General features: G+C 38.7%; 1 protein-coding gene across 1 annotated transcript in view; it reads left to right on the forward strand.

The window, feature by feature from the left end:
• The window catches only part of GADL1 (glutamate decarboxylase like 1), a 205,905-nt gene that overhangs the window by 40,171 nt on the left and 141,161 nt on the right, over positions 1-24,573 (forward strand). The window contains exons 5-8 of the mRNA XM_051961454.1: positions 1,305-1,411; positions 4,527-4,642; positions 22,983-23,062; positions 23,178-23,232. Of these exons, the coding sequence (XP_051817414.1) occupies positions 1,305-1,411; positions 4,527-4,642; positions 22,983-23,062; positions 23,178-23,232 (358 nt within the window). The remainder of the gene's footprint in view (positions 1-1,304; positions 1,412-4,526; positions 4,643-22,982; positions 23,063-23,177; positions 23,233-24,573) is intronic.

The raw sequence follows: 24,573 nt of genomic DNA on the forward strand, positions 1-24,573 counted from the left end.
ACCAGATCTCTCAAAATAAAACACTGTGAGTTGTCCATTTTCTTCTAAACAAACAAATAAGCAAACTAGAAGACTCTTACACAATAAACACACACACTCATGTGCACACACACACACACACACACACACACACGGCAAATATCTACATCCACAAAAATGAAATCTCTGAGTGAATTTTCACTTTCCTCATAAGCATAACTGATCACTAATGTTCTCATTACACTTCCAGTATTACTATTTCTGAATATGCTACAGTTAGAATATCCATAATATAAAGTTGGTGACATAGTTTTGTTCTTATCTCTGAGATGATATATTTTAAGTGTGCTTTAATTTATTGATTTACATTTCTAGATCTGACTTCTGACATTGCTAGGCTGACACTGGACAAGTCACTAATCTCATAGGTCCTCAGTCTCCTCACTGGAAAACAAAGGGTTTGGATTACAATTGAGTCTTCGAGTCCTTTACAATTCTATGTCCATGATTCTATGACCTTTATGAGGCTGTTTTCCTCATCTATAAAATAGAGGAGTTTGATTACTGACTTCTGAGACCTGCTGTATTTTACCTCCTTTTATAAGCTGTTAGAGCTTTAGAAATAGCTTGGGAATGTTCTGTGTGTGTGGGACCTGAAGGCCAGTGTAGCTGAACCCTTACCACCATGAAGCTGGCCAGCAAGGTGTTCATTTGGGTTTTGTTTTATTTTGGGAGGAAGATACACTCATGAGAGTTGACCACTGGACTGGTAGCCCTCTGGAAGAATGACCTTACCATAGCAAAAATCCTTTCATGAGGGTCTTGTTTTACAAAGTAAAACAGTCATTGGTTTAGTTTCAAGTGCCAGTGATTCCTCCTGTTCTTGTTACTTCCTCTGTGTGTATGTGTGTGTGTGTGTGTGTGTGTGTGTGTGTGTGTGTGTGTGTGTGTAAAGAGAGAATAGAAAAAAACAAAACAATAGAAGACTTATTAGCTTTTAAATACAGAATCTTATTTTCCTATTTTCTATCACAAAGGACTCATAACTCAAGCCTCCAAATCTTCTTTGTTCATTGGCTATTAGTATTTATCTACCTATGAATAATGCCTTTTTTTGCTCATATATTTCCATACCATGATGAGGAAATTTCCTGAGAACCACACCAACCTTGCCTTTTTCTGCTGAAAAAACAGCATGTAACTGTTGGTGCTTGATTGAGTTGCTGAAGCTACTGCCTACAGGATTGTGTGTATGTGTTGCTGAGAAGACAGAGGGACATTTGGACTGTACTTCTAGAACTGACATTTCTTTTATATGTGTCTAGTTATACCTATGAGGTGTCCCCAGTGTTTCTGTTAGTGGAAGAAGCTGTTCTGAAGAAGATGATCGAATTCATTGGCTGGAAAGAAGGGGATGGCATTTTTAACCCAGGTAAGAGAGAAAGGTTTTTGCCTTTTTTCCTTTCCTGACATTTTAAGAATACATCACTCCCATCTTTTACATTAAAAACAAAATTTCATGTACTGGGCATTGATGCAAAACACTGAATGTTAATGATGCTGTTTGGTGAAGACTGATCTCATGGTTTTCCTGAAATTGACAGCTGTGTGTGCTTTCATGCATGTAGCCCCATGGAATGAAATCCGTTCTGTCTTCCCAAGAGTTGTTGGTGACGTGTCTCTCATCTTCAACTCTTCTATGGATGGACACATGAGGGAAAACCTATTTACAACGTGCCAAGTCCTGTGCTAAGTGATGAGGAGACAGGTACAAAAGTGAAGAGTTCATTTCTAATTGGAGGAGACAACACATAGAGACATTTGAATTTGGAAAATTACAGATGTAAGAAGTCAAGCTATAAGGGAGTGGATTGAAATACTCTTTCTAGGATCAATCATTTGAAAAGCGAGATTGAAGCGAGAGGGAAAAGAGATGGCTGGGAGGAAGCCTGTCTAGAAATAGCTCGGATAAAGTTGCCCATGTGAGACGCTCATCAGTCAGGATATGAGATTCATATTTTAAATATCTAACACATTGTGTGACTCTGGCAAGTGACTTAAATTCTCTGAACTTGAGGTAGCTCCCTAGGGAAAGAAAAAACTGTGATTCAAAACACGTAGATGGCTAGGAGCACTGCTTGGAGTCAGAAACCTGAATTCAAATCTGGCTTCAGATACTAGTTGTATGATCTTGGTCAAGTCAATTAAATTGACACCAATTGGGTCCCTAAATGTAATGTTCTTCTCTAAAATATAATGTTCTCTGGGAGCAGGTTTCTTGGGGGCTTCTGGGAGCAGCCTTAGTTTCAGTTCAGTGTAATCACCCTGAATGCAGCCAGGAATTAAAATCCAAATCCTATATTATTTCCTCCAAAGTCTTGTCTCCTTTACTTGGGACTTGGCTAGTTTTCTTAGAGGCTTCTCTCTCTCCTTGGTTCCAAGAGCTCCTGCTGCTAGTCCTTTGCCTCTGCCAGTTTCAGCTTCCAGCCAGCACAAAGGTGGAAGGTGGGATGAATCTGTTTCTTCCTCCGAGAGCTTCTAGTGGGCTTCTCCTCTCTGGCCCTGACAGCTCTTCCTTATATATTCCACACTGAGTATACACCAATCATTATATCACTAGGAAACCCTTATTTGTTGTAGGATTAAATCAGTGACAAACCATTGTCTCCTCAATTCTACTTACTTAGCACCTTGTTTCAACTTCTGGCCCATGACACCTAAAGAACCATATGAGAAAGGGTAGAATGAGTATTATTACCACTACTTTACAAATAAGGCCACTAATAGAAGCAGTGTATAGATTGGACCTTTAGTCTTGAGTTCAAATGTGTTCAAATCCTACTACAAAAACACTGACTCTTATAAATTTTTACTTGCTGAGTAGCCCAGGCAATTTTCTCACACTGACAGTTGTTGTATTATTGGAAGAAACTTCCTCACCAAGAGTCCACTCTCTCCATGAAATCACTGAGTTTTTTTTAAGTGGATATTTACTTTATCAATCTATATTATATACATATGCATGTATATAAATACAATGGAAGAGAGACTCATCCGTTGAGAATCTGACTCACCCATTCACTAAGTTTACATACACTGCATAGAAATGAGTCTGTTTGAAAATGGATCAGGTAAAGAAATTTTTTTTTGACTAAACAAGAAATAAGGAGCATTACAGAGATTATTTTAATTATATTAATGGATTTTTTGGACAAATAAAATCAATGCAATCAAGATGGGAGAGAACGCAGAAAAGAGTAAAATGCAGAGAAATAAGTCAAATTTATATGAATGCAAGTCATTCTCCAATTGGTAAATTGTCAAAGGATATGAACAGGCCATTTTTGGGATAAAGAAATCAAAGCTACCTATAGTCATATAAAATGCTCTAAGTCACCATGAATTAGAGAATGCAAATTAAAATATCTCTGAGGTACTACCTCATACCTATCAGCTTGACTAATATGACAAAAAGTGATAAATGTTGGAGGGCATATGGGTAAAACAGGACACTAATGTACTGTTAGAGTTGTGGACTGGTCTAGTCATTTCAAGAGCAAATTTGGAACTATATCTAAAGGGGCTATAAATTTATACATATATTTTGATTCAGCAATAAAAACTACTAAGTCTTTATCCCAAAGAGATCTCCCCAAACAGGAAAAAAAATATTTATTGTAATTATTTTTTGTGATGGAAAAGAATCAGAAATTGAGGGGATGCCCTCAGTTGGGATCAATTGAGAAATGATTGAACAAGTTGTGGTGTAATACTATTGTGCTATAAGAAATGATGAGCAAAATGGATTCTGAAAAACCCGGTAAGATTTAACATGAATTTATGTGAAGTGAAATGAGCAGAACCAGGAGAACATTGGGCACAATAACAGCGGTATTGTATGGATGATCATGTGTAACCGATTTAGCCATTCTCAGCAATAAAATGATCTAAGACGATTGCAAAGTACTCATGATGAAATAAAAAGTTTTTCCAACTCCAGAGAAAGAAAAACAGGGTTTGAATGCAGACAGAAGCATACTTCTGTTTTATTTCCTTTAGTTTTCTTTTTGGTATGTTTTCTTGCACAATATGACTAATATGGAATTATATTTTGCATGACCTCACATTTATAACCTATATTAAATTGCTTGTCTTCTCAATGAGGGAGAAAAAGAGGAAGGGGTAGACAATTTGGAACCCAAATTTTCAAAAATGAATGTTAAAAACATTTACAAGTGATTGGACAAAACATTAAAAAAAGAAAAGGATTTGCACCATACAAGGGAAACTTTTCAGAAGTCAGGAAAACTTTGGAGTGAGGAAGCAACATTTCTTTACTTCTGTTGTTGTCCATTAAAATGACAATTAAGTGGAGAATTTGTAGCTTGTAGAGCCCAGGTCCTAAACCAGGTCTCTTGGGGCCCTGGTTACAATTCTCTTGAATGCTAATTCATGGGGTTATTTCCAAGGTGAAAGTGTGCTGGCAGCTAAAAAGCTGGATGTCAGGAAAAATGCTTCAAAGATGTCTTTTCACTTTGTTTCAACAGGTGGCTCTGTGTCCAATATGTACGCCATGAATTTGGCACGATACAAATACTATCCTGAGATTAAGGAAAAGGGACTCTTTGGATTGCCCAGACTAGTTCTTTTCACATCATCAGAGGTAAAGTAATTGTTTTGAGACCAAGACTGTTTTCTAAAAGTCTGATTCAGTAGTGTTGGTTGATTTTCAGGGTTAATACTGTTTGATTTATTGTAGCTGTGTGTTAATAACTGATGACCAAAATAGCAAGATATGATAAAATCAGTCTTTCTATCAACATGAGGTATAGAAAGAATTTTAATAGTTGACTCAATCCCTTCTCCCAAAAAACCCTGAATTTGCATGGGTACCACACACACACACACACACACACACACACACACACACACACACACTTATGAATGCTGTGCATCACCTTTATTTGAAGTGTTCTAGTCTATAAAATTCTCTTTCAAGAAAAGGAAAAATTTAATTTAAAAGATAGCACATTCTCTCTCAGGGCAGTGTCTTCCTTAAGCATCTTATTAATGGGATTTCAGATGACTGAGGTTAGAATTTGTGGTGACACATCCAGGCTGTGCTGCTCATCTTCCCAGGTTCCCCTGGGGATTAATAGACTCTGTGGCAAATACAAATGGCATCACCTGTCTGATGTGGACAAGTCTGATTTTGAGCTTAAGCCCTTCTCCAGAGAATTGGAATGAGAATAATCCAATTATTAGGAAGGCTGTGTACTTATCCATCCACTCAATGTGTATTTATTAAATATCCACTGTATGCTAGGCAATGGAAATTCAAAAATGAACCCCAAAGAGGGCTTGCCTTCAATGAACTTATATTCTATTGGGAAGGAAAACAATGTAAACACAGCTAGATAAATAAAATTTAAAAAACAATAAATACAGGGTGATTTTTCCATGGGAAGGCATGGGAAACTAGTAAGGGGATAAAAAGTGAAACTTGAGCTGAGTCTTTAAGGAATATAGGGCTTCTTTTTAATAGAGCTGAGGAAGGAGAGCATTCTAGGTCTGTGGGACAGCCTGCAAAAGTATAGAGGTGGGAAATTAATTGTGTAGGAACAACAAATGAAGCAATTTGATTGACATACACTGTGTGTCCAAGAAAAAAAAAACTATGCAATAGGCAATAAGTAGACTGAAGTCTGATTATGAAGGACTTTAATTGCCATACAGAGCAGATTGTCATCCTAGAAGCCAGAGGAAGCCCCAAGAGCTTCTTGAACAGAGTAATGAGTAATGAGATACAAACCTTTAAAAATAGCATTTTGGCAGCTATGGCAATTATATGAAGGATGTATCAGAGAAGAGAGAAACCATAGGCAGAAATATAAATTAGGAAGCTATTACAATGACAGACAAGAGATGCTGAAAGTCTAGACTAAGATGGTCTGAGTGGAGAGAAGACAATGGACAGGAATGGTATGAAAATAGTAATGACAAGATTTTAAAAAGAGAATAGATGTAGATGTGGGAGTGAGTGAAGAGTCAGAGATTGCTCCTAAATTGTGAACTTGGGAGATTGGAAAGATAATGATGCCTTCAACAGAAACAGAAGCTAGGAAGAGGGGAGAGCTTGAGAATAAAGATAACGAGTTCTATTTTTTACATGTTGAATTTAATATATCCAATAGACACCTGAAAATGAGACTCAGAGCTTTGGTAAGATTAGGGCTGGATATATATTACAGATCTAAGAGATATCTGCCTAGAAATAATGGTTGAAGTATTGAGAGCTGATTAGAGTCCTGAAGAAAAAAAAAAGAGGGCCCAGGTTAAACCCAGGTTTAACGCATTCTTAGAAAGCAGGGTATGGATGTCAATCCAACAAAAGAGACTGAGATTGAGTAACAGGGCAGGAAGGAGGAAAACAAGAAGAGAATCTACAGAGAACCCAGGAAGTAGAGAGTTCTTAGGAAGAGGGGATGACCAAGAGTAACAAAAAAGATGAAGATTAAAAGGGGCTAGCAGAATTGGCAATTACAAGATCACTCTTAATCAAGTTCCCCAACTTCCATGACCTTCACTTTCCCTCTGTTTCAGTCATGTCCAAGGGATGGTTACCACTTTGATCTTGCTATCACCCATAAAAATGTTCCACTACACTTTGGAGAATGTAGTTCCAATTAACTAATGTTGGAAACCAGATTGCAAGAGCGTGAGATGTAAATAAGAGAAGAAGAGCTAGAAATAATGAGTTTAGACAGCTCCATCCTTGGAATTTGGCATGAAATGGAGAGGAGTTATAGCCTGAGGAGATAAGTAGCATCAAATGAGACTTTTAAAAAAAATGGTACTTTGGCACATTTATATGTGAAAGGGAAGAAGGACAAACTAAAAATTAGAGAGAGGAGGGAATGAGTATAGGGGAAAATTGCTAGAAAAAGTAGGAGGGGACAAAATCAAGGACATGAGAGAAAAAACTATCTCTTCATAAAACATAAGAAGAAAGACAAGAAAATGATAATCTCTTTTTTAGATGAAGAATAGCTGTAGAGAATGAGTTCATGACAAATGACCTGTTTTTAGTCAGTGAGGTATCAAGTAACATTTTCTGCTATAAAAATAGGAGAGAATGGTTTGGAAATGTCAAGAAAGGAAGAGTAGATTTGGAGCAGTCACTGTGGGTGAAAGTCAATTAGAGAGGAATACAAGGATTATCTTGCTACAGTGAAGGTTCAGGTAAAATTTTAAAAAAGATAAATTTATAGTGGGTCCAGTCAGTATGATTATGGAACTTCTTCCAACACCATTGAGTAGCACACAGGAAGGAGCAGAAAAGATGGATGGGGGGAGTAAGTTAAAGTTTGGCCAAGCATCACTGATGATCAGATAAGGTGGCAAGAGATTTGAGTAGAGAAGACAGTGTATAATTGAACTGATTTAACTATGGAGTCAAGATGGGGAGGGAAGGAAAATGAAGTCAGGGAAGGGATGATGATCTTAGAGAAGGCTGAGGAATGGAGTAAATGGGAGTCACAATAATAAAGATAATAAATAAGTGAGCTCTGGAGGAGTGAGACTTAGAGGAACTATAAAAGCAAAGAGAGGTTATTTTAGAGGAATTTCAGAATCCTGAACCTGAAAATAGAATATTTATGCATGCTATCAAGATCAAAGGATGTCCACCTCTATGTGTGGCTGAAGTGGAGTGAAGGTGAAGGTCATGGGAAATGAGGAACTTGGTGAATTGGGGATCCAAGCTGTTTGAGCATAGACTCATAGGGCCATTGGTTTAAACATAGAAGAAGGCACAGAGGACATCTATTACAATCCATTCATTTTTCAGATGAGAAACTGAGGTCAGGAGAGGTTAAATAACTTGTCAGTATCTAAAGTGGGATTCAAACCCAGGTCTTATGGATGCAACTGCCACCTTGCCTTTCTTGACATGACATCAACATGCATATTGAAGTGCCTAAGTATAAGGGCAGTGATTGGAGTAGAAAGGAAGACCATGAACCAAGCTCTGCAGTTTCTGAGAAAAAAAGATGGTGACCTTGGGACTGGTTCGTAATTATTGCCAGAACCTAGATTGGGTGATCTATCTGGATGGGGTGACTTAGAGGAAGAAAAATGGATGATAACTGATGACATGGGGTTCTGGAGATGTTATAGTTAAAAGGCCTGGGTTCAAGATTTTCCTCTTCTCTTTATATCTCTATGTGACCTTAAACAAATCACTAATCTTCCCCAGTCCTCAGTTTCCTCATCTGTAGAAATGAGGGAGTTGAGCCGGGTCAAGGATTCTTATGGGTCGTGGACTCTTTTTTGGAAGTCTGATGCAACCTATGAATCTCTTCTCAAATAATATTTTTAATACACAGTATTATAAAGGAAACAAATCATACTGAAATAGCTTTGAAAATATTAAAAAAAACTCAGTCCTCCAAAATAAACCTTGGAAGAGAGAATCTTCCAACTTTGGATTCTGTGATTCTAAGAGGGGAAACCTTTGCCTGGGATGACTAAAGCTTAGTCTCTCCCAGAGAAAGTGGGGCTGACTTCTTAAAATTCTCTTCTACGCTCTCCTATGGAATTTTTTCTTTCCTTTGTTTTTCTTCCTGACCCAGCCCCCATTGTGAAGGTTATCTAGGTCACTGTCAAGTAAATGAAGAAAATAGTAAATGGAGAACTTAAACTCACGCTAAAGGCCACTTTATCACCTCTCTCAGTTATTTTCTTTTATAACCAAAAACTACTTTGGAAAATGAGAAGTTGCCCAATAGGAGATTACCACTAAGAACCAACTCTCTCAGCTTGATCTCTTGAGAAGATTCTGACCTTTGCTTTTGGTTAGTTCCATGCCATATAAGGAAGGGCAGATGAGAGTTTAGAGCAGCTCACTAGACCACTTGGGCTGGGTTTCTGAAATTGGTTTTAGATTGCAATAAGGGCTGCTCCATGGGGTCTTCCTTCAGTGACAAAACAAAGAAATTGTAAGTTGCTTCCCAAGAAGATGCACACAGAAGCTTTGTGTATTTGGAGGAAGATGCTCCTCTTTCCTTTAGATTTTTTCTCAGGAGCCTTTCCCCTTTCTAATAACCATGTTCTCCCCCTAATTGATGGACTGGGGCAAGATCAGAATCAAGAACAACTAGCAAAATATTTAAAACAAGAATTCTTAGCCAAAAGTCCCTTGACCTCCAAGGTATCTATGGATAGATTTCAGGGGATCCTTGTACTTGGATAGGAACAAATACATTTTTGTTTTCTTTTACCTCAAACTGAAATTGTAACATTTCCTTCAGCAACAAACATTTTTCTAAGAAAGAGTCATTTGGTTTCATCAGTCTGCTAAAAGAAGTCCATGACACCAAAAAGATTAAGAATCTGTTTCAGCACTTGGACAGGTATTTTCAAATTTGAGAAAGCTATCCTAAATGGGACTTATGCTAATGGTGAGCTTTGTTCCCTTTCCCTTTCTATTCTTCATTGTATTTAAACCTTGCCTAAGCTGTCCTAGAAATATAACTCTAGAAAAGGGAAAGACAACTCCATTGAAAGGGAGAATAAAAGATATGCCTGGGAAAGCTCAAGGACAAAGGTGGTGCTAGTAAGTTTCAACAGAGTAAAAGGAAATTGGAGCACTATGCCATTATGAAACATGGCTAACTGACTTTTGTATCTCAAGAGAAGACTATATGCAAAGAAAGGCAGAAAAGGGGCTTTGTTTCTCTTGCTAGCAGGAGAGAGTCAGAAAACAGAGAGGCAATAGACCTAGTTTTCTCAAGAACGTCATTTTTGAAAATTGGTTATTTTATTATTATTTTAATATGTTGATTTTCTCATTTAGAATTATAATTAGAAATTCAGGTAAACCTGAATTTTTTTTTTAGGGAAAATGACATAGGATTTGGGGGAGCAAGAATGAAATCTCTTGGCATATACAAAACTGAGAGAGATCTCATATTACTGTCCCTTGATTCTTATGAGGAAATGACTCATGGGAAGAGACCTGCAAGGCAAGATTAGGGAAAACTCTCTTGGGTAACCATCTTTGTCATGTGCCCTGATGTTGCTTGTGATCTGAGCTGTGTCCTTTGTAAGAAAGGGATCTGTAGACTCAGCAGCATGATGCAAGAGGCAGGGGACAGTCTGTCATCGGTAGATGACAAAAATCTGGTGTATGTGCCATTGTCCATGCAGTAGCATAACACCTGATCCTTCCCCACCCAAGGAGGTGAGAGGAGGAGATGACAATCTAGGAACAGGACCTTGAAAATGAGGAGGTGGAATCAGATGTAGCTCAGAGCCAGAGGATTGTCTTGAGAAACAATGTTTCCCCTACGTTGGTACCTGTGGGCAGAATCTCCGTCCCCCCACTCTGTTGAAACTCTGTTCCCCTTTCTTCCACAAGAAAATGTGTTCAGGTTAAAAACATTTACTTTGGTCCACACATCCTTATCACTGTTACAGTTAGCACCCATTTGGCCACCTAAAGTCACACTTGGCTACCCTGATGGGGCCCAAGAATTGCTAAATTGCAGGAGAACCATATAGTAAAGAAAGGAGGAGCATGAGTAGGTTTATTCAATCAATTTAAGCCTTCCAAATAGAGAGGGTTTTCAACTTCCCCTATTATCTTCCATGCTCCTGCAGTGTGGGCTGGTGCTTATTGGGTCAGTTTGCTATTTTCCACACTGCTACTTTCCCAACTGGGTCAACATTCAGCCTCTGTCATTACAGGGCAACCTGAGACTTTGTGGGATTGAAATCATACAGTCAGTTATGTTCTGAAACTTTCTAAGAGGAACTTTTCAGTCAACAGCATCAGCTGTATGAATTAGGAAGGCTCAAGGGCATAGAGATAACAGCTTAACTGTCCCTGTCCCAAGAAGTTTCCCTTCTTTAAATAGGCACAAAATGGAAATGAGGCAATTTGGGTAGAAAGCACTGGCAGCTGGGGGATGAGAAGGTGTTAAGGGAAAGCTTCATAAAGAAGATGCTGTTCTTCCGGTTAAGATGGCGGAGAGGAGGCTCACAGTTGCATAAGCTCCGCGCTTTCTCTCACTATCCACTTCATTACAAGCCTCTGAATCAATGCTTGACTGAAAAAAACCCACAAATAGTTACCAAGAGAAGCCATCCTTGAGATCCGCCAAGAAAGGTCTGTCTTTACTGGAGGGCTGGGGCGGTTTTAGATCGGGCGCAGGCTGAGGGCAGCGGCAGTGAGAGCACGGGAGCAGACTGGAGAGGGGGTGGGGAGTGATCGCAGCTGTCTCCGCGGGGAGAGCTTCGCTACAGGTTTGGAACCTGCAGCAAGTCAACAGCCCAGCAGAGAAGCTAAAAACACCGGGGCTGAAGAACACAACCGCAAACAGCTGGAGTCTCTCAGGACCTGGCCGCCCCCCCCTTCCCCCCCCTCAGTGACTCAGCACGCTTTGGGATCTCAGAACGCAGGCGCAGCACAGTCCTGCTAGTGCCTCACTGCTGCCACCTGCAGTCTGTAGAGGAAGCTCGATAACACACCCAGCCCCCCCCCAAAGAAAGACTCCAGTTTTTTCTGTTTTTCTTTGGTAGTTTGTCTCTGATTAATAGACAGAATGAGCAAGAAGCTGAAGAGGACTTTAACCCTAGACAGCTTCTACACAGATAGAGAGCAGACTCTAAATCCTGAGGAGACTAAAAACAGGCAGTCCCCAGGTGATTCCCCAAAGGAGGAGATCGTCTGTTCCTCAGCACAGATGAACCTCATAGAAATGATTAAAAAGGCTCTCACAAGGGAGCTAGAAGAAAAATGGGGAAAGCAGAGTGAGGCTTGGCAAAAGGAGAAGGAAGCTTGGGAAAAGGAGAGGGAGGCTTGGCAAAAGAGCCTGGAGAAGTCAGTTAAAGAGAGAGTGGATAAAGAAGTAAAATCCTTGAAAAATAGGATTAGTGAACTGGAAAACAAAATTGGCGAAATGGAAAAAAATTCCACAGAACAAAAGAACTCAATTGGACAATTAGAGAAAGATTTTAAAAAAGTGAGTGAAGAGAATACTTCACTGAAAATCAGAATTGAACAAGTGGAATTGAATGACTCGAGGAGACAAGAAGAATCAGTCAAGCAAATCCAAAAAAATCAAACAATGGAGAAAAATGTGAAATACCTTCTGGGAAAGACAACAGACCTGGAAAACAGATCCAGGAGAGACAATCTGAGAATCATTGGACTCCCAGAAAAACATGATGAAAAAAAGAGCCTGGACACTGTCTTCCAGGAAATTATCAAAGAGAACTGCCCAGAAGTCATAGGAACAGAGGAAAAAATAAACATTGAAAGGATTCATCGATCACCCACTGAAAGGGATCCTAAAATCAAAACACCAAGAAATATAGTGGCCAAATGCCAGAACCCTCAGATGAAAGAAAAAATATTGCAAGCGGCTAGAAAAACCCAATTCAAGTATCAAGGAGCCACAATAAGGATCACCCAGGATCTGGCAGCATCCACATTAAAAGATCGAAGGGCCTGGAATATGATATTCCGAAAGGCTAAGGAACTTGGTATGCAACCAAAAATAACTTACCCAGCGAGAATGAGCATCTTTTTCCAGGGAAGAAGATGGACATTCAACGAAGTAAGCGAATTTCATCTATTTCTGATGAAAAAACCAGAACTTAACAAAAAGTTTGATCTACAAATATAGAACTCAAGAGAAATCTAAAAAGGTAAAGATTAATCTTGGGAACTATATTTTGACTATATAGATGCATAAAGAATACATGTATACCTTGTTCTAGAAACTGATGTGGAAAGGACATTGTACCAGAAAAAGGGTAAAGTGGGGGTAGTACATCTCATGAAGAGGCATAGGAAACCTATTATATCTGAGAGTAAGAATGGAGGGGGATGAATATAGTGGGTATCTTACTGCCTTCAGAATTGGCTTTAAGTGAAAAATCTTAAGACATATTCAATCTATGGTGAAACTTCTCCCATCTCATTGAAAAGTGAGAAGGGAAAAGTGGAAAGGGAAGGAATAAGCTAAGCGGAAGGGAATACGGGAACTGGGAGGGAAAGGGGTAAGATAGGGGGAGGAACTCTAAGGCGGGGGGAGGGACACTAAAAAGGGAGGGCTGTGAGAAACAAGGGGTGCTCACAAGCTTAATACTTGGAAGGGGGGGAAAGGGGAAAGAAGGGAGGAAAGCATAAACCGGGGTTAACAAGATGGCAAGTAATACAGAATTGGTCATTCTAACCATAAATGTGAACGGGGTAAACTCCCCCATAAAGAGGAAGCGGTTAGCAGAATGGATTAAAAGCCAGAATCCTACAATATGTTGTTTACAGGAAACACACCTGAAGCGGGGAGATACATGCAGGTTAAAGGTAAAAGGTTGGAGCAAAATCTACTATGCTTCAGGTGAAGTCAAAAAAGCAGGGGTAGCCATCCTGATCTCAGATCAAGCTAAAGCAAAAATTGACATAATTAAAAGAGATAAGGAAGGACACTATATCTTGCTAAAGGGTAGCATGGATAATGAAGCACTATCTATATTAAACATATATGCACCAAGTGGGGTAGCATCTAAATTCTTAAAAGAGAAACTAAGAGAGCTGCAAGAAGAAATAGACAGTAAAACTATAATAGTGGGAGATCTCAACCTTGCACTCTCAGAATTAGATAAATCAAACCAGAAAATAAATAAGAAAGAAGTCAAAGAGGTAAACAGAATACTAGAAAAGCTAGATATGATAGATCTCTGGAGAAAATGTAATGGAGACAGAAAGGAATACACTTTCTTTTCAGCAGTTCATGGAACCTATACAAAAATTGACCATATATTAGGACATAAAAACCTCAAACTCAAATGTAGTAAGGCAGAAATAGTAAATGCATCCTTTTCAGACCACGATGCAATGAAAATTACATTCAACAAAAAAGCAGGGGGAAGTAGACCAAAAAATAATTGGAAACTAAATAATCTCATACTAAAGAATGATTGGGTAAAACAGCAAATCATAGACATAATTAATAACTTCACCCAAGAAAACGATAATAATGAGACATCATACCAAAATGTATGGGATGCAGCCAAAGCGGTAATAAGGGGAAATTTCATATCTCTAGAGGCCTATTTGTATAAAATAGAGAAAGAGAAGGTCAATGAATTGGGTTTGCAATTAAAAATGCTAGAAAAGGAACAAATTAAAAACCCCCAGTCAAACACTAAACTTGAAATTCTAAAAGTAAAAGGTGAGATCAATAAAATTGAAATTAAAAAAACTATTGAATTGATTAATAAAACTAAGAGTTGGTTCTATGAAAAAACCAACAAAATAGACAAACCCTTAGTAAATCTGATTAAAAAAAGGAAAGAGGAAAATCAAATTGTTAGTCTTAAAAATGAAAAGGGAGAACTCACCACTAACGAAGAGGAAATTAGAGCAATAATTAGGAGTTACTTTGCCCAACTTTATGCCAATAAATTCGACAACTTAAATGAAATAGAAAAATACCTCCAAAAATACAGCTTGCCCAAACTAACAGAGGAAGAAGTAAATATCCTAAACAGTCCCATCTCAGAAAAAGAAATAGAACAAACTATCAATCAACTCCCTAAGAAAAAATCCCCAGGACCAGATGGATTTACAAGTGAATTCTACCAAACATTTAAAGAACAATTAACTCCAATGTTATATAAACTATTTGAAAAAATAGGGATTGAAGGAGTCCTACCAAACTCCTTTTATGACACAGATATGGTACTGATACCTAAACCAGGTAGGCTGAAAACAGAGAAAGAAAATTATAGACCAATCTCCCTAATGAATATTGATGCTAAAATCTTAAATAAAATATTAGCAAAAAGATTACAGAAAATTGTCACCAGGATAATACACTATGACCAAGTAGGATTTATACCAGGAATGCAGGGCTGGTTCAATATTAGGAAAACTATTAGCATAATTGACTATATCAATAACCAAACAAACAAAAACCACATGATCATTTCAATAGATGCAGAAAAAGCATTTGATAAAATCCAACATCCATTCCTAATAAAAACACTTGAGAGCATAGGAATAAATGGACTTTTCCTTAAAATAGTCAGGAGCATATATTTAAAACCATCAGTAAGCATCATATGCAATGGGGAAAAACTGGAACCTTTCCCAGTAAGATCTGGAGTGAAGCAAGGTTGCCCACTATCACCATTATTATTTAATATCGTATTAGAAACACTAGCCTCGGCAATAAGAGTCGAGAAAGATATAAAAGGAATTAGAGTAGGCAATGAGGAAACCAAACTATCACTCTTTGCAGATGATATGATGGTATACCTAGAGAACCCCAGAGATTCTACCAAAAAGCTATTGGAAATAATTCATAATTTTAGCAAAGTAGCTGGCTACAAAATAAATCCCCATAAATCCTCAGCATTTTTATACATCACCAACAAAACCCAACAGCAAGAGATACAAAGAGAAATTCCATTCAGAATAACTGTTGATACCATAAAATATTTGGGAATCTATCTACCAAAGGAAAGTCAGGAATTATATGAGCAAAATTATAAAAAAGTCTCCACACAAATAAAGTCAGACTTAAATAATTGGAAAAATATTAAGTGCTCTTGGATTGGCCGAGCGAACATAATAAAGATGACAATACTCCCTAAACTAATCTATTTATTTAGTGCTATACCAATCAGACTTCCAAGAAAATATTTTATTGATCTAGAAAAAATAACAACAAAATTCATATGGAACAATAAAAAGTCGAGAATCTCAAGGGAACTAATGAAAAAAAAATCAAATGAAGGTGGCCTAGCTGTACCTGATCTAAAATTATATTATAAAGCAGCAGTCACCAAAACCATTTGGTATTGGCTAAGAAATAGATTAGTGGATCAGTGGAAAAGGCTAGGCTCACAAGACAGAATAGTCAATTATAGCAATCTAGTGTTTGACAAGCCCAAAGCCCCTAACTTCTGGGAAAAGAATTCAATATTTGATAAAAACTGCTGGGATAATTGGAAATTAGTATGGCAGAAATTAGGCATGGACCCACACTTAACACCATATACCAAGATAAGATCAAAATGGGTCTATGACCTAGGCATAAAGAACGAGACTATAAATAAATTAGAGGAACATAGAATAGTTTATCTCTCAGACTTGTGGAGGAGAAAGAAATTTGTGACCAAAGATGAACTAGAGACCATTACTGATCACAGAATAGAAAATTTCGATTACATCAAATTAAAAAGCCTTTGTACAAATAAAACTAATGCAAACAAGATTAGAAGGGAAGCAACAAACTGGGAAAACATTTTCACAGTTAAAGGTTCTGATAAAGGCCTCATTTCCAAAATATATAGAGAACTGACTCAAATTTATAAGAAATCAAGCCATTCTCCAATTGATAAATGGTCAAAGGATATGAACAGACAATTCTCAGAGGATGAGATTGAAACTATTACCACTCATATGAAAGAGTGTTCCAAATCATTATTGATCAGAGAAATGCAAATTAAGACAACTCTGAGATACCACTACACACCTGTCAGATTGGCTAAGATGACAGGAAAAAATAATGATGAATGTTGGAGGGGATGCGGGAAAACTGGGACACTAATGCATTGTTGGTGGAGTTGTGAACGAATCCAACCATTCTGGAGAGCAATCTGGAATTATGCCCAAAAAATTATCAAAATGTGCATATCCTTTGATCCAGCAGTGTTTCTATTGGGCTTATATCCCAAAGAAATACTAAAGATGGGAAAGGGACCTGTATGTGCCAAAATGTTTGTAGCAGCCCTGTTTGTAGTGGCTAGAAACTGGAAAATGAATGGATGCCCATCAATTGGAGAATGGCTGGGTAAATTGTGGTATATGAATGTTATGGAATATTATTGTTCTGTAAGAAATGACCAGCAGGATGAATACAGAGAGGCTTGGAGAGACCTTCATGAACTGATACTAAGTGAAATGAGCAGAACCAGGAGATCATTATACACTTCGACAACGATATTGTATGAGGACATATTTTGATGGAAGTGGATTTCTTTGACAAAGAGACCTGAGTTTCAATTGATAAATGACGGACAAAAGCAGCTACACCCAAAGAAAGAACACTGGGAAACGAATGTGAACTATCTGCATTTTTGTTTTTCTTCCCGGGTTATTTATACCTTCTGAATCCAATTCTCCCTACGCAACAAGAGAACTGTTCGGTTCTGCAAACATATATTGTATCTAGGATATACTGCAACATATCCAACATATAAAGGACTGCTTGCCATCTAGGGGAGGGGGTGGAGGGAGGGAGGGGAAAAAAATCGGAACAGAAATGAGTGTCAATATAATGTAATTATTAAATAAAAAATTTAAAAAAAAAAAAAAAAAAAAAAAAAAAAAAAAAAAAAGAAGATGCTGTTAGAGCTGAGCCTTGAAGGCAATTGGATGTTTTCTTCAGTGATGGAGTTTGGGGAAGAGAATTCCATGCTTGAAGAACAACCCATGCAAAGGTGTAGCGATGGGAGATGTAGCATAGTCCAAGGAACGCTTTGATATTTATTTAAATGTAAACATTTTGCTCCTTTATCATTACCCTTTGGAATAAAAGGCTAAAAAGTAGCCATTCTTTTATTTTGCCTTTGTATGTCTAGTTCTTTACATGTAGTAAGTGCTTGGATTGAAATTCATTTCATTTTATAGATAAGAAAACTGAGGTCCAGAGAGGGGAAGCAACTTTCTTGAGATAAAGAAAACTGGACAATAGCAGAGTTGGCAACTCTTGGCTGCCACTTGAAGATCATTTTCATGACACCATAGTATCACTTAGAAATGGTGACTTCTCAGTTAGACCCTTTCCTTTTCTTTGTACAGCACTGTCCGGTCTAGGAGAAAATGTTGGCCCCCTTCATTGACCTTGTATCTGGACAACCATTGAGAAGTCCTTTCTTCTCAGGGCCTCAGTTTCCTCATCTGTAAGATGAAATGGTAGGGCAAGGTGATCTCTGAGGCCTATTCTACCTTTACATCTAAGCTCTTAAGGTGTGGTGTTGATCCATCAATCATTAAAACATTTATTAAGGCAGAATCAGCCTATGCTTTGAAATCTTCCCTAGCTACAATTACACTTGGAGATTTCATTGAGCTATCGATAATGATCCAAAGGTGATTCAGATTGCATAATTTAGTTGACATGTAAAGTGATATCACCTGTCCGGGTTTATCAAGATCCAAAGCTTGCTTAGCTTTGAGAAGTCACCAAGACTTCACATGGAAAGGCGCATTAACTCTACTCTGATCAGGCTCCATAACTTTACAAAAGACTTAAAGTCTTGGGGTGTCCAGAAGGGAGTAAAAGGACTGGAGAAGGGGGGAAGATTGATTGAAAGTCTTGAGGATATACAACCTATAGAAGAAAATATCAAAGTCATTGGCTTCAAATTTGGAGGACTAATACGGGGAAGAATCTTCTGGCATAGAGGGTCTGCACAAAAATCCTTCTCTCCTCCCTTAATATAGACCCTCTCCTTGGGCAGAAGTGCTTATGTGAGGAACTAATAGAGAGAAACTCCAAAAAGACAGATATAGGTTTTCTGGAAGGAAGAACTTCTTAACTATTAGGTCTATACTGAGATATGGCATGGGCTGCCTTGGGAGATCATGGATTCCTTTCACTAGGATCATCAAGCAAAGGCGAGATGGCTAATTTTTGGAAGTGGAGAGAGGATTTCTTTATAGATCTATGTTAAATACTTAGAGTCTATTGCTTATATAGTGGAGGGTCAGAGAAGGTGAGGGTATGGGGGAAAGGAAAGACAGCTGTCTTTAATCATGTGAAGTGTTGTTATATGAAAGAGAGATTAGCTATGCCTTGTTTGCCCCAGAGAGCAGATCTGGAAGTATTGGGAGAGAGCTGCAAAAAGAAAAATATAAGCTTGACACTGGGAAAAACTTCCTAACAGGAGGAGTTAATCCCAAATGGAATGGAGATGCTGTTAAAGGTAGTGGGTTCTTCCTCTCCCATCCTTCTAGATTCTATCTTCAGGACAGCAATTGATGAATTCATCAGGTACTTCTCAAACCCTGACTATGGGCCAGATTCTATGCCAGATACTAGGAATGCAAAAATAAAAGTGGAATAACTTCTTTCTCAAGGAGCTTATAGGAAACATATGCAGATTCTCTCTTTCTCTCTCTCTCTCTCTCTCTCTCTCTCTCTCTCTCTCTCTCTCTCTCTGTGTGTGTGTGTGTCTCTGTCTCTCTGTCTTTGTGTGTGTGTGTGTGTGTCTGTCTCTGTCTTTGTCTCTCTCTCTCTTTCTGTCTCTGTCTCTCTCTCTGTCTCTCTCTCTCTCTCATTCCCTCCTTCCATCTCTGTCTCTCTGTGTCTTTGTCTCTGTGACTCTCTGTCTCTGTCTTTCTTTCTCTGTCCCTCCCTTCCTCCCTCCTTTCCTCCTTCCCTCTCTCCTTCATCCCTTCCCACATGCAACACATATGCATATGTGTACACATATACTCCTTCATGTATATATGCATGTACTTATAAACATGTCTATGTCTAGACATATGTGTCTACACTAAATGTGTGTATATTTACACAAAGAAAGATAGTTATTGGAGAGAAGGCTCTAGCAGTGGAGGTCATGCGTCTGAGAGCATTTTTTCTCCCTGCCTTTCCTAAAATGGAATACTCAGAACTATATGCTGGGTTCTGGATAGAGCAGAGTTAATACAACTCTGTAGAAAAGATGCCTGGTAGTCTTCTGAAGCAGTTCAGTGTTGGGGTCTCAAAATACCCCAGGGGAAAATAGTGCTTTAGTTCTATAATATTGCTTATAGCTCTATAGTGAAGGTCTTCAAGCAAAGAGGTGTGTTTCTGTATATGTTTTCATACTTATGTGTGTATAGGCATATGTATATACATACATAGACATCCATGTTGGTCCCCGCTGGCATGTCACCTTGAAAGTAAAGACCATTTTTTCTTCTTCTCTAGTTCTCAGTACTTAGCATGATGTTTGGTACAGAGCACGTGTGGCTTTTGAGTTGCAGGACACATGATTTAGTCTGACCTACTGATCTTACTTATAAAAATCTGATCTCAGAGAGTCCCTAAAAAGCGAGATCATGACCAAACTTTAGACCCAAGATTTCCGACTCCAATTCCATCATTTATTTTACTTCCTCATGCTGCCCTCGGAGGATCAGATGAAATCATGAATGTGACAGGATTAGAAAAAAAAACAACAACATTATCTTCCCATGGACGATTATTACAAATGAGAGAGTAGAGGCAGAGCAGCCCAAGATCACTGAACAAATGGATTCTTGCACGGAATTCAGAATGACAAGCCTTTAGTTCAGTGCTCTCTTTTCTAGATTTTTCCATCTTTTTAAAAGAAGAATGAAAAGCTGTGAAGGGTCTTTGCATGTGTTCTAAAGAAAATTATGAAAGACGGGGGACAGAACTAGGACAAGTTTTTCCTTTTCGCTGGTACCAGGAGTGATCCTTTTGTCATTAAAAGCATTTTCCCCACCTTCAGCTTGTATGTGTGTATCTGTGAGTGTATTTGTGTGTGTGTGTGTGTGTTTCTAAGCATAAACCCAGCATGTCTGAAACATCTCCAGGCTTTCTTCTCCCCGTTTTCACCCCCTTCCCAAGGCTTCTTTTCTTCTCTGCTTCTCTTCAGCTCTGCCCTTCCCATCTTTTATGTGTCCCCACACAGTTCACATTGACATCGCTGTCTATTCTGCCCTTGGGTACCGCCGCTCAGCCTCCGCTTCTGCCGACATTCGCATTCTGATTGCCACTTTAGGTATTCTGTGGGCTTGCTGGTTCCTGAGTCTGGAGTGGGCTGACATTTCCCAGTGGCCCCACAAGACTTTTCCGAGAGCCTAATAGGCAGATTCTGTGGTGTGGGCGAGTATTTATCACTCTGAAATCAATAGCTGTTGGTTGAGGGCCCAAACCTTGGGTGGGCAGCGGCTCCCCTGAGCTGGCCGTGCCTCTGACCGTGCACTGATACGGGTCGATGTCGTAGCAACTTAATTACTTTTCTTTGGACCTGGTTGTTTGTCAATGGGTATTCTGTTCTCGCAACAAGCGGAAATAAAGGCGGTTTACCGGCATATGTAGGATGGCTTCATCCTCCCCAATGGTGTTATTTCTACATTTGTTTTTGCAAAAGGAAATAAAAAAGTGCCAAAAGAAAAAAAAAGTCTCTTGACAAAAAAAGAAGAAAAATAACCGCAGTCAAGGAAATACATCAAGCTGAGCATAGCAGGCATGAATAGACTCCTTCCTACTTGTGGATATGTTCGTTATTGTTGCTTAGAGAACAATAGCCAGGGTACCTGTAGATGCTTAGAATCATGAATCAGAAACTCTTCAAAAATGATCTCCAAGTTTCATTTTAAACATTTATTAATTTTATTTTAATTATCCATATTCATTTTCCAACAAACTATGAGCAGGCAAGGACTATTCTGTTTTTTTTTTTTTCTTTTGCATTCCAGCATTTAGCATAGTGTGTGGTATACAAGAGGTGCTTAATAAATATCTGTTAAATTGAATTGAGCTATATTAATGACCTAGAAAAGGAAACGGCAGCCCACTCCAGTATCTTTGCCAAGAAAACCTCAAATGGAATCACAAAGAGTCAGCCATGACTGACATGATTGAATGACAACAGTATTAATAAAATGTGCCCTAAATTCTATGGGTCAACCAGAGCAGACTTGGTCCTTTCTAATTTGCCAGTCTCTTCTCTATGACTACTTTGTCTTGGTTTTATATGTTTTGTTTGTGTAACCTGCCTGTTGGTTGGCTACATCTAAGCATCTATACCTATGTTTTACACATAACTGCATAGAATGTTTTACATAGAGTGTAGGGCAGATATGCTCTTTGCATTCTCACTCCTTCATTTAGTCTGTGCTAGGTAGTGGGAACGTATTTACTACTATTATTACTTAGTAATAATACTAATGATGCTAGCTATTATTAATAATGAGAGTAATGGCTAGCTCCATTGAAGATGAAGACTATTACTCACTTTCTGCTCAAGAACTGATAGATCCACTTTGCAAAATGAAACACACATTTTAGACTTGGCCAGTGAGAAAATTTGTTTTGCTGTGAATTGCTTCAAGATTCTGGTTTTTCTTTCCTTTTTTTTTTCTACTAAACAAGGTAGGAAGAGAGAATCATGGGAGGGAAAAAATACTCCTTAACTGAAAAAAAAATGAAATTTCATTAAAATAATAGAAGCTAGAATTTTCATACTGCTTTAAGGCTGACAAAATACTTTACATGTAGTGTCTCAGTTTATCAGTACACAAATTCTGTAGGCACTATTATTATTTCCATCTTATAGATGAGGAAAGTGAGACTGAAAGAAATTAAGTAACTTGGTCAGGGTGACTCAGTAGGTAAGTACCTAAGGTAAAATTCAAACTCATGTCTTCCAGATCCCAGATAGGGCATGTTTTCCACTATTGCCCCTTAGCTGTCTGAATCAGTGCTTTAATGGCTGATTGAACCCCAGATCACAAGATTTTAAGAGCTTAGATTTAGAACTAGAAGGAACCTTAGGGATGAGTTAGTCTTACCCTTTCATTTTACAGATGAGGAAACTGAGGCTCCAAGACATAGTGTCTTCCCAAAGGTTGCTCAGATACTAAGTGGTAGAACTAAGGTTTGAACCTATATCCCTTAATGCATAGCCCAGCACTCTTTCCACTGAAATAAGCAGCTGCTCTGTTAGAACATTTGAGGTACTACACATGCAGGTTCTTTTCTCTAGGGCCAGCAGTTTTTCCAGTGCTGAATGTAAGCATTTTAAGAAAATTGGACTCTTCTCTTTGCTCAGAGAATAAAAAAAAAGGGGGGGGGGGTCAAAGATCACACCATGAATCCTATTAAGGAATCAACATAGTATTGTTTTCTTAGTTTGCTGACTCAGTTTCCCATTTGTCTCCTCTTTCCCCACAAATTCAGTGCCATTACTCCATGAAGAAGGCAGCATCTTTCCTTGGAATCGGTACGCAGAATATTTACTTTGTGGAGACAGACTCAAGGTATTGGGAAAGTATTCATAAGAGGGAGGGAAAGAATCGATGCCTCTGAAAGGCATTAGTGATGGGGATGATCTAGGGAAACAATAACTGAAAGTCTTAAATCTGTGTCCCTTAGAGGTAAGATGATACCTGAGGAACTGGAGAAACAAGTCCAACGAGCCAGGAAAGAGGTGAGAGGGAGAAAGAGTGTGTGTGTGTGTGTGTGTGTGTGTGTGTGTGTGTGTGTGTGTGTGTGTTAGAGAGAGAGAGAGAGAGAGAGAGAGAGAGAGAGAGAGAGAGAGAGAGAGAGATGTGTGTGACTATAGATGCTTGTAGTGAGGTATGTGTGAGAGAAAGAAAGCAGGAGAGAGTATCAGATATCAGCATGGATGAATTCACAGAGCACCTCTTCCTGTCAGAGAAAGAGGGCAGAGTGGGGAAATTAAAATAGGGATGCTCATATCCAGATGTTCTATTTACAGGTGTATCAGGCTGGCACTCCATATTCTGTGGAGCTGTCCAGATGTTCCAGCTATGACAATAAAAAAACACAAACTAAAAACAAACATTGATCTCCTCATTCTCTGTGTCCTTGCCTAGTGCTAAGCCATGAGGACAAGTATTGCTGCCCTGTGTTCTACCTCTTCTGCCTCCAAGAGTCCTGCTGCCTAAACCCAAACCAAATGTGCTCTTTCTGGGCTGTTTCAAAGCTTATTTGACCAATCCCCTAGTCTCATAGGCTGCACTGGTTTCCCCAAGCAGAACCTTAACCAAACATCATTAATCAACTGACATCCAAGGATGGGCTGTAGGTTTAGGATCCTAACCTTTCCTTCAGGGTCCCCTTTCAACCTGGTAAATTTTCCCTTTCCCACGTTTGGGCAGTAAAGCCCTTGCTTGGTCAGCCATCGGTCAGGATGGCCATAGACCCGACTTCTGGGTGCAGCCCTAGTTCCTAATACCAGCCAACTCTCCCTGCTGAGCGCCATCTTGGACCAAGAACCACCCACAAGACTTACAGCAGTGTAAAAGCAGGCATCTGCTTACCTTCTGCCCCAAACCCCACTGCAAGTGGAGCTGCAGAACCTCTCTCAGATGACTTATCAACAGGTAGGCATAAAGGCTATGGGCAAAAGTCAGGCGGGACAGCTGAAAAAAAAATACCATGATTTTTAGTGGTCAGAACAGCCCACTAGCCCAGCCTGGACCAATAGGTCTAAAAAAGAACGGGTCCTTCCTTAGTTGTTCTAATGAGCTGTGTTTTTAAGAAAATCCTGTGTCAGTGGGATGTGTTTTGACAAAATCTGTTTGGTTGGAATGCATAGAATTTTAAAAAATTTACTTGAACAACAACAACAAAAAAAAAACCCTATTTTTATTTCATCTTCGGGCTGGAGATATGCATCCTCTGATCTTCATTTATGCTGTTTATTTTTAAAACTCGAATGACAAGTGGATTTGAAAGTCGCCTGATGATACCCCCCTTGAATATCAAAAGTTCTTTTCATCTTGAGTGAAATGCTAGTTTTCCA

This window comes from Antechinus flavipes, chromosome 5 (assembly GCF_016432865.1).
Source record: "Antechinus flavipes isolate AdamAnt ecotype Samford, QLD, Australia chromosome 5, AdamAnt_v2, whole genome shotgun sequence".
NCBI lineage: Eukaryota > Metazoa > Chordata > Mammalia > Dasyuromorphia > Dasyuridae > Antechinus > Antechinus flavipes.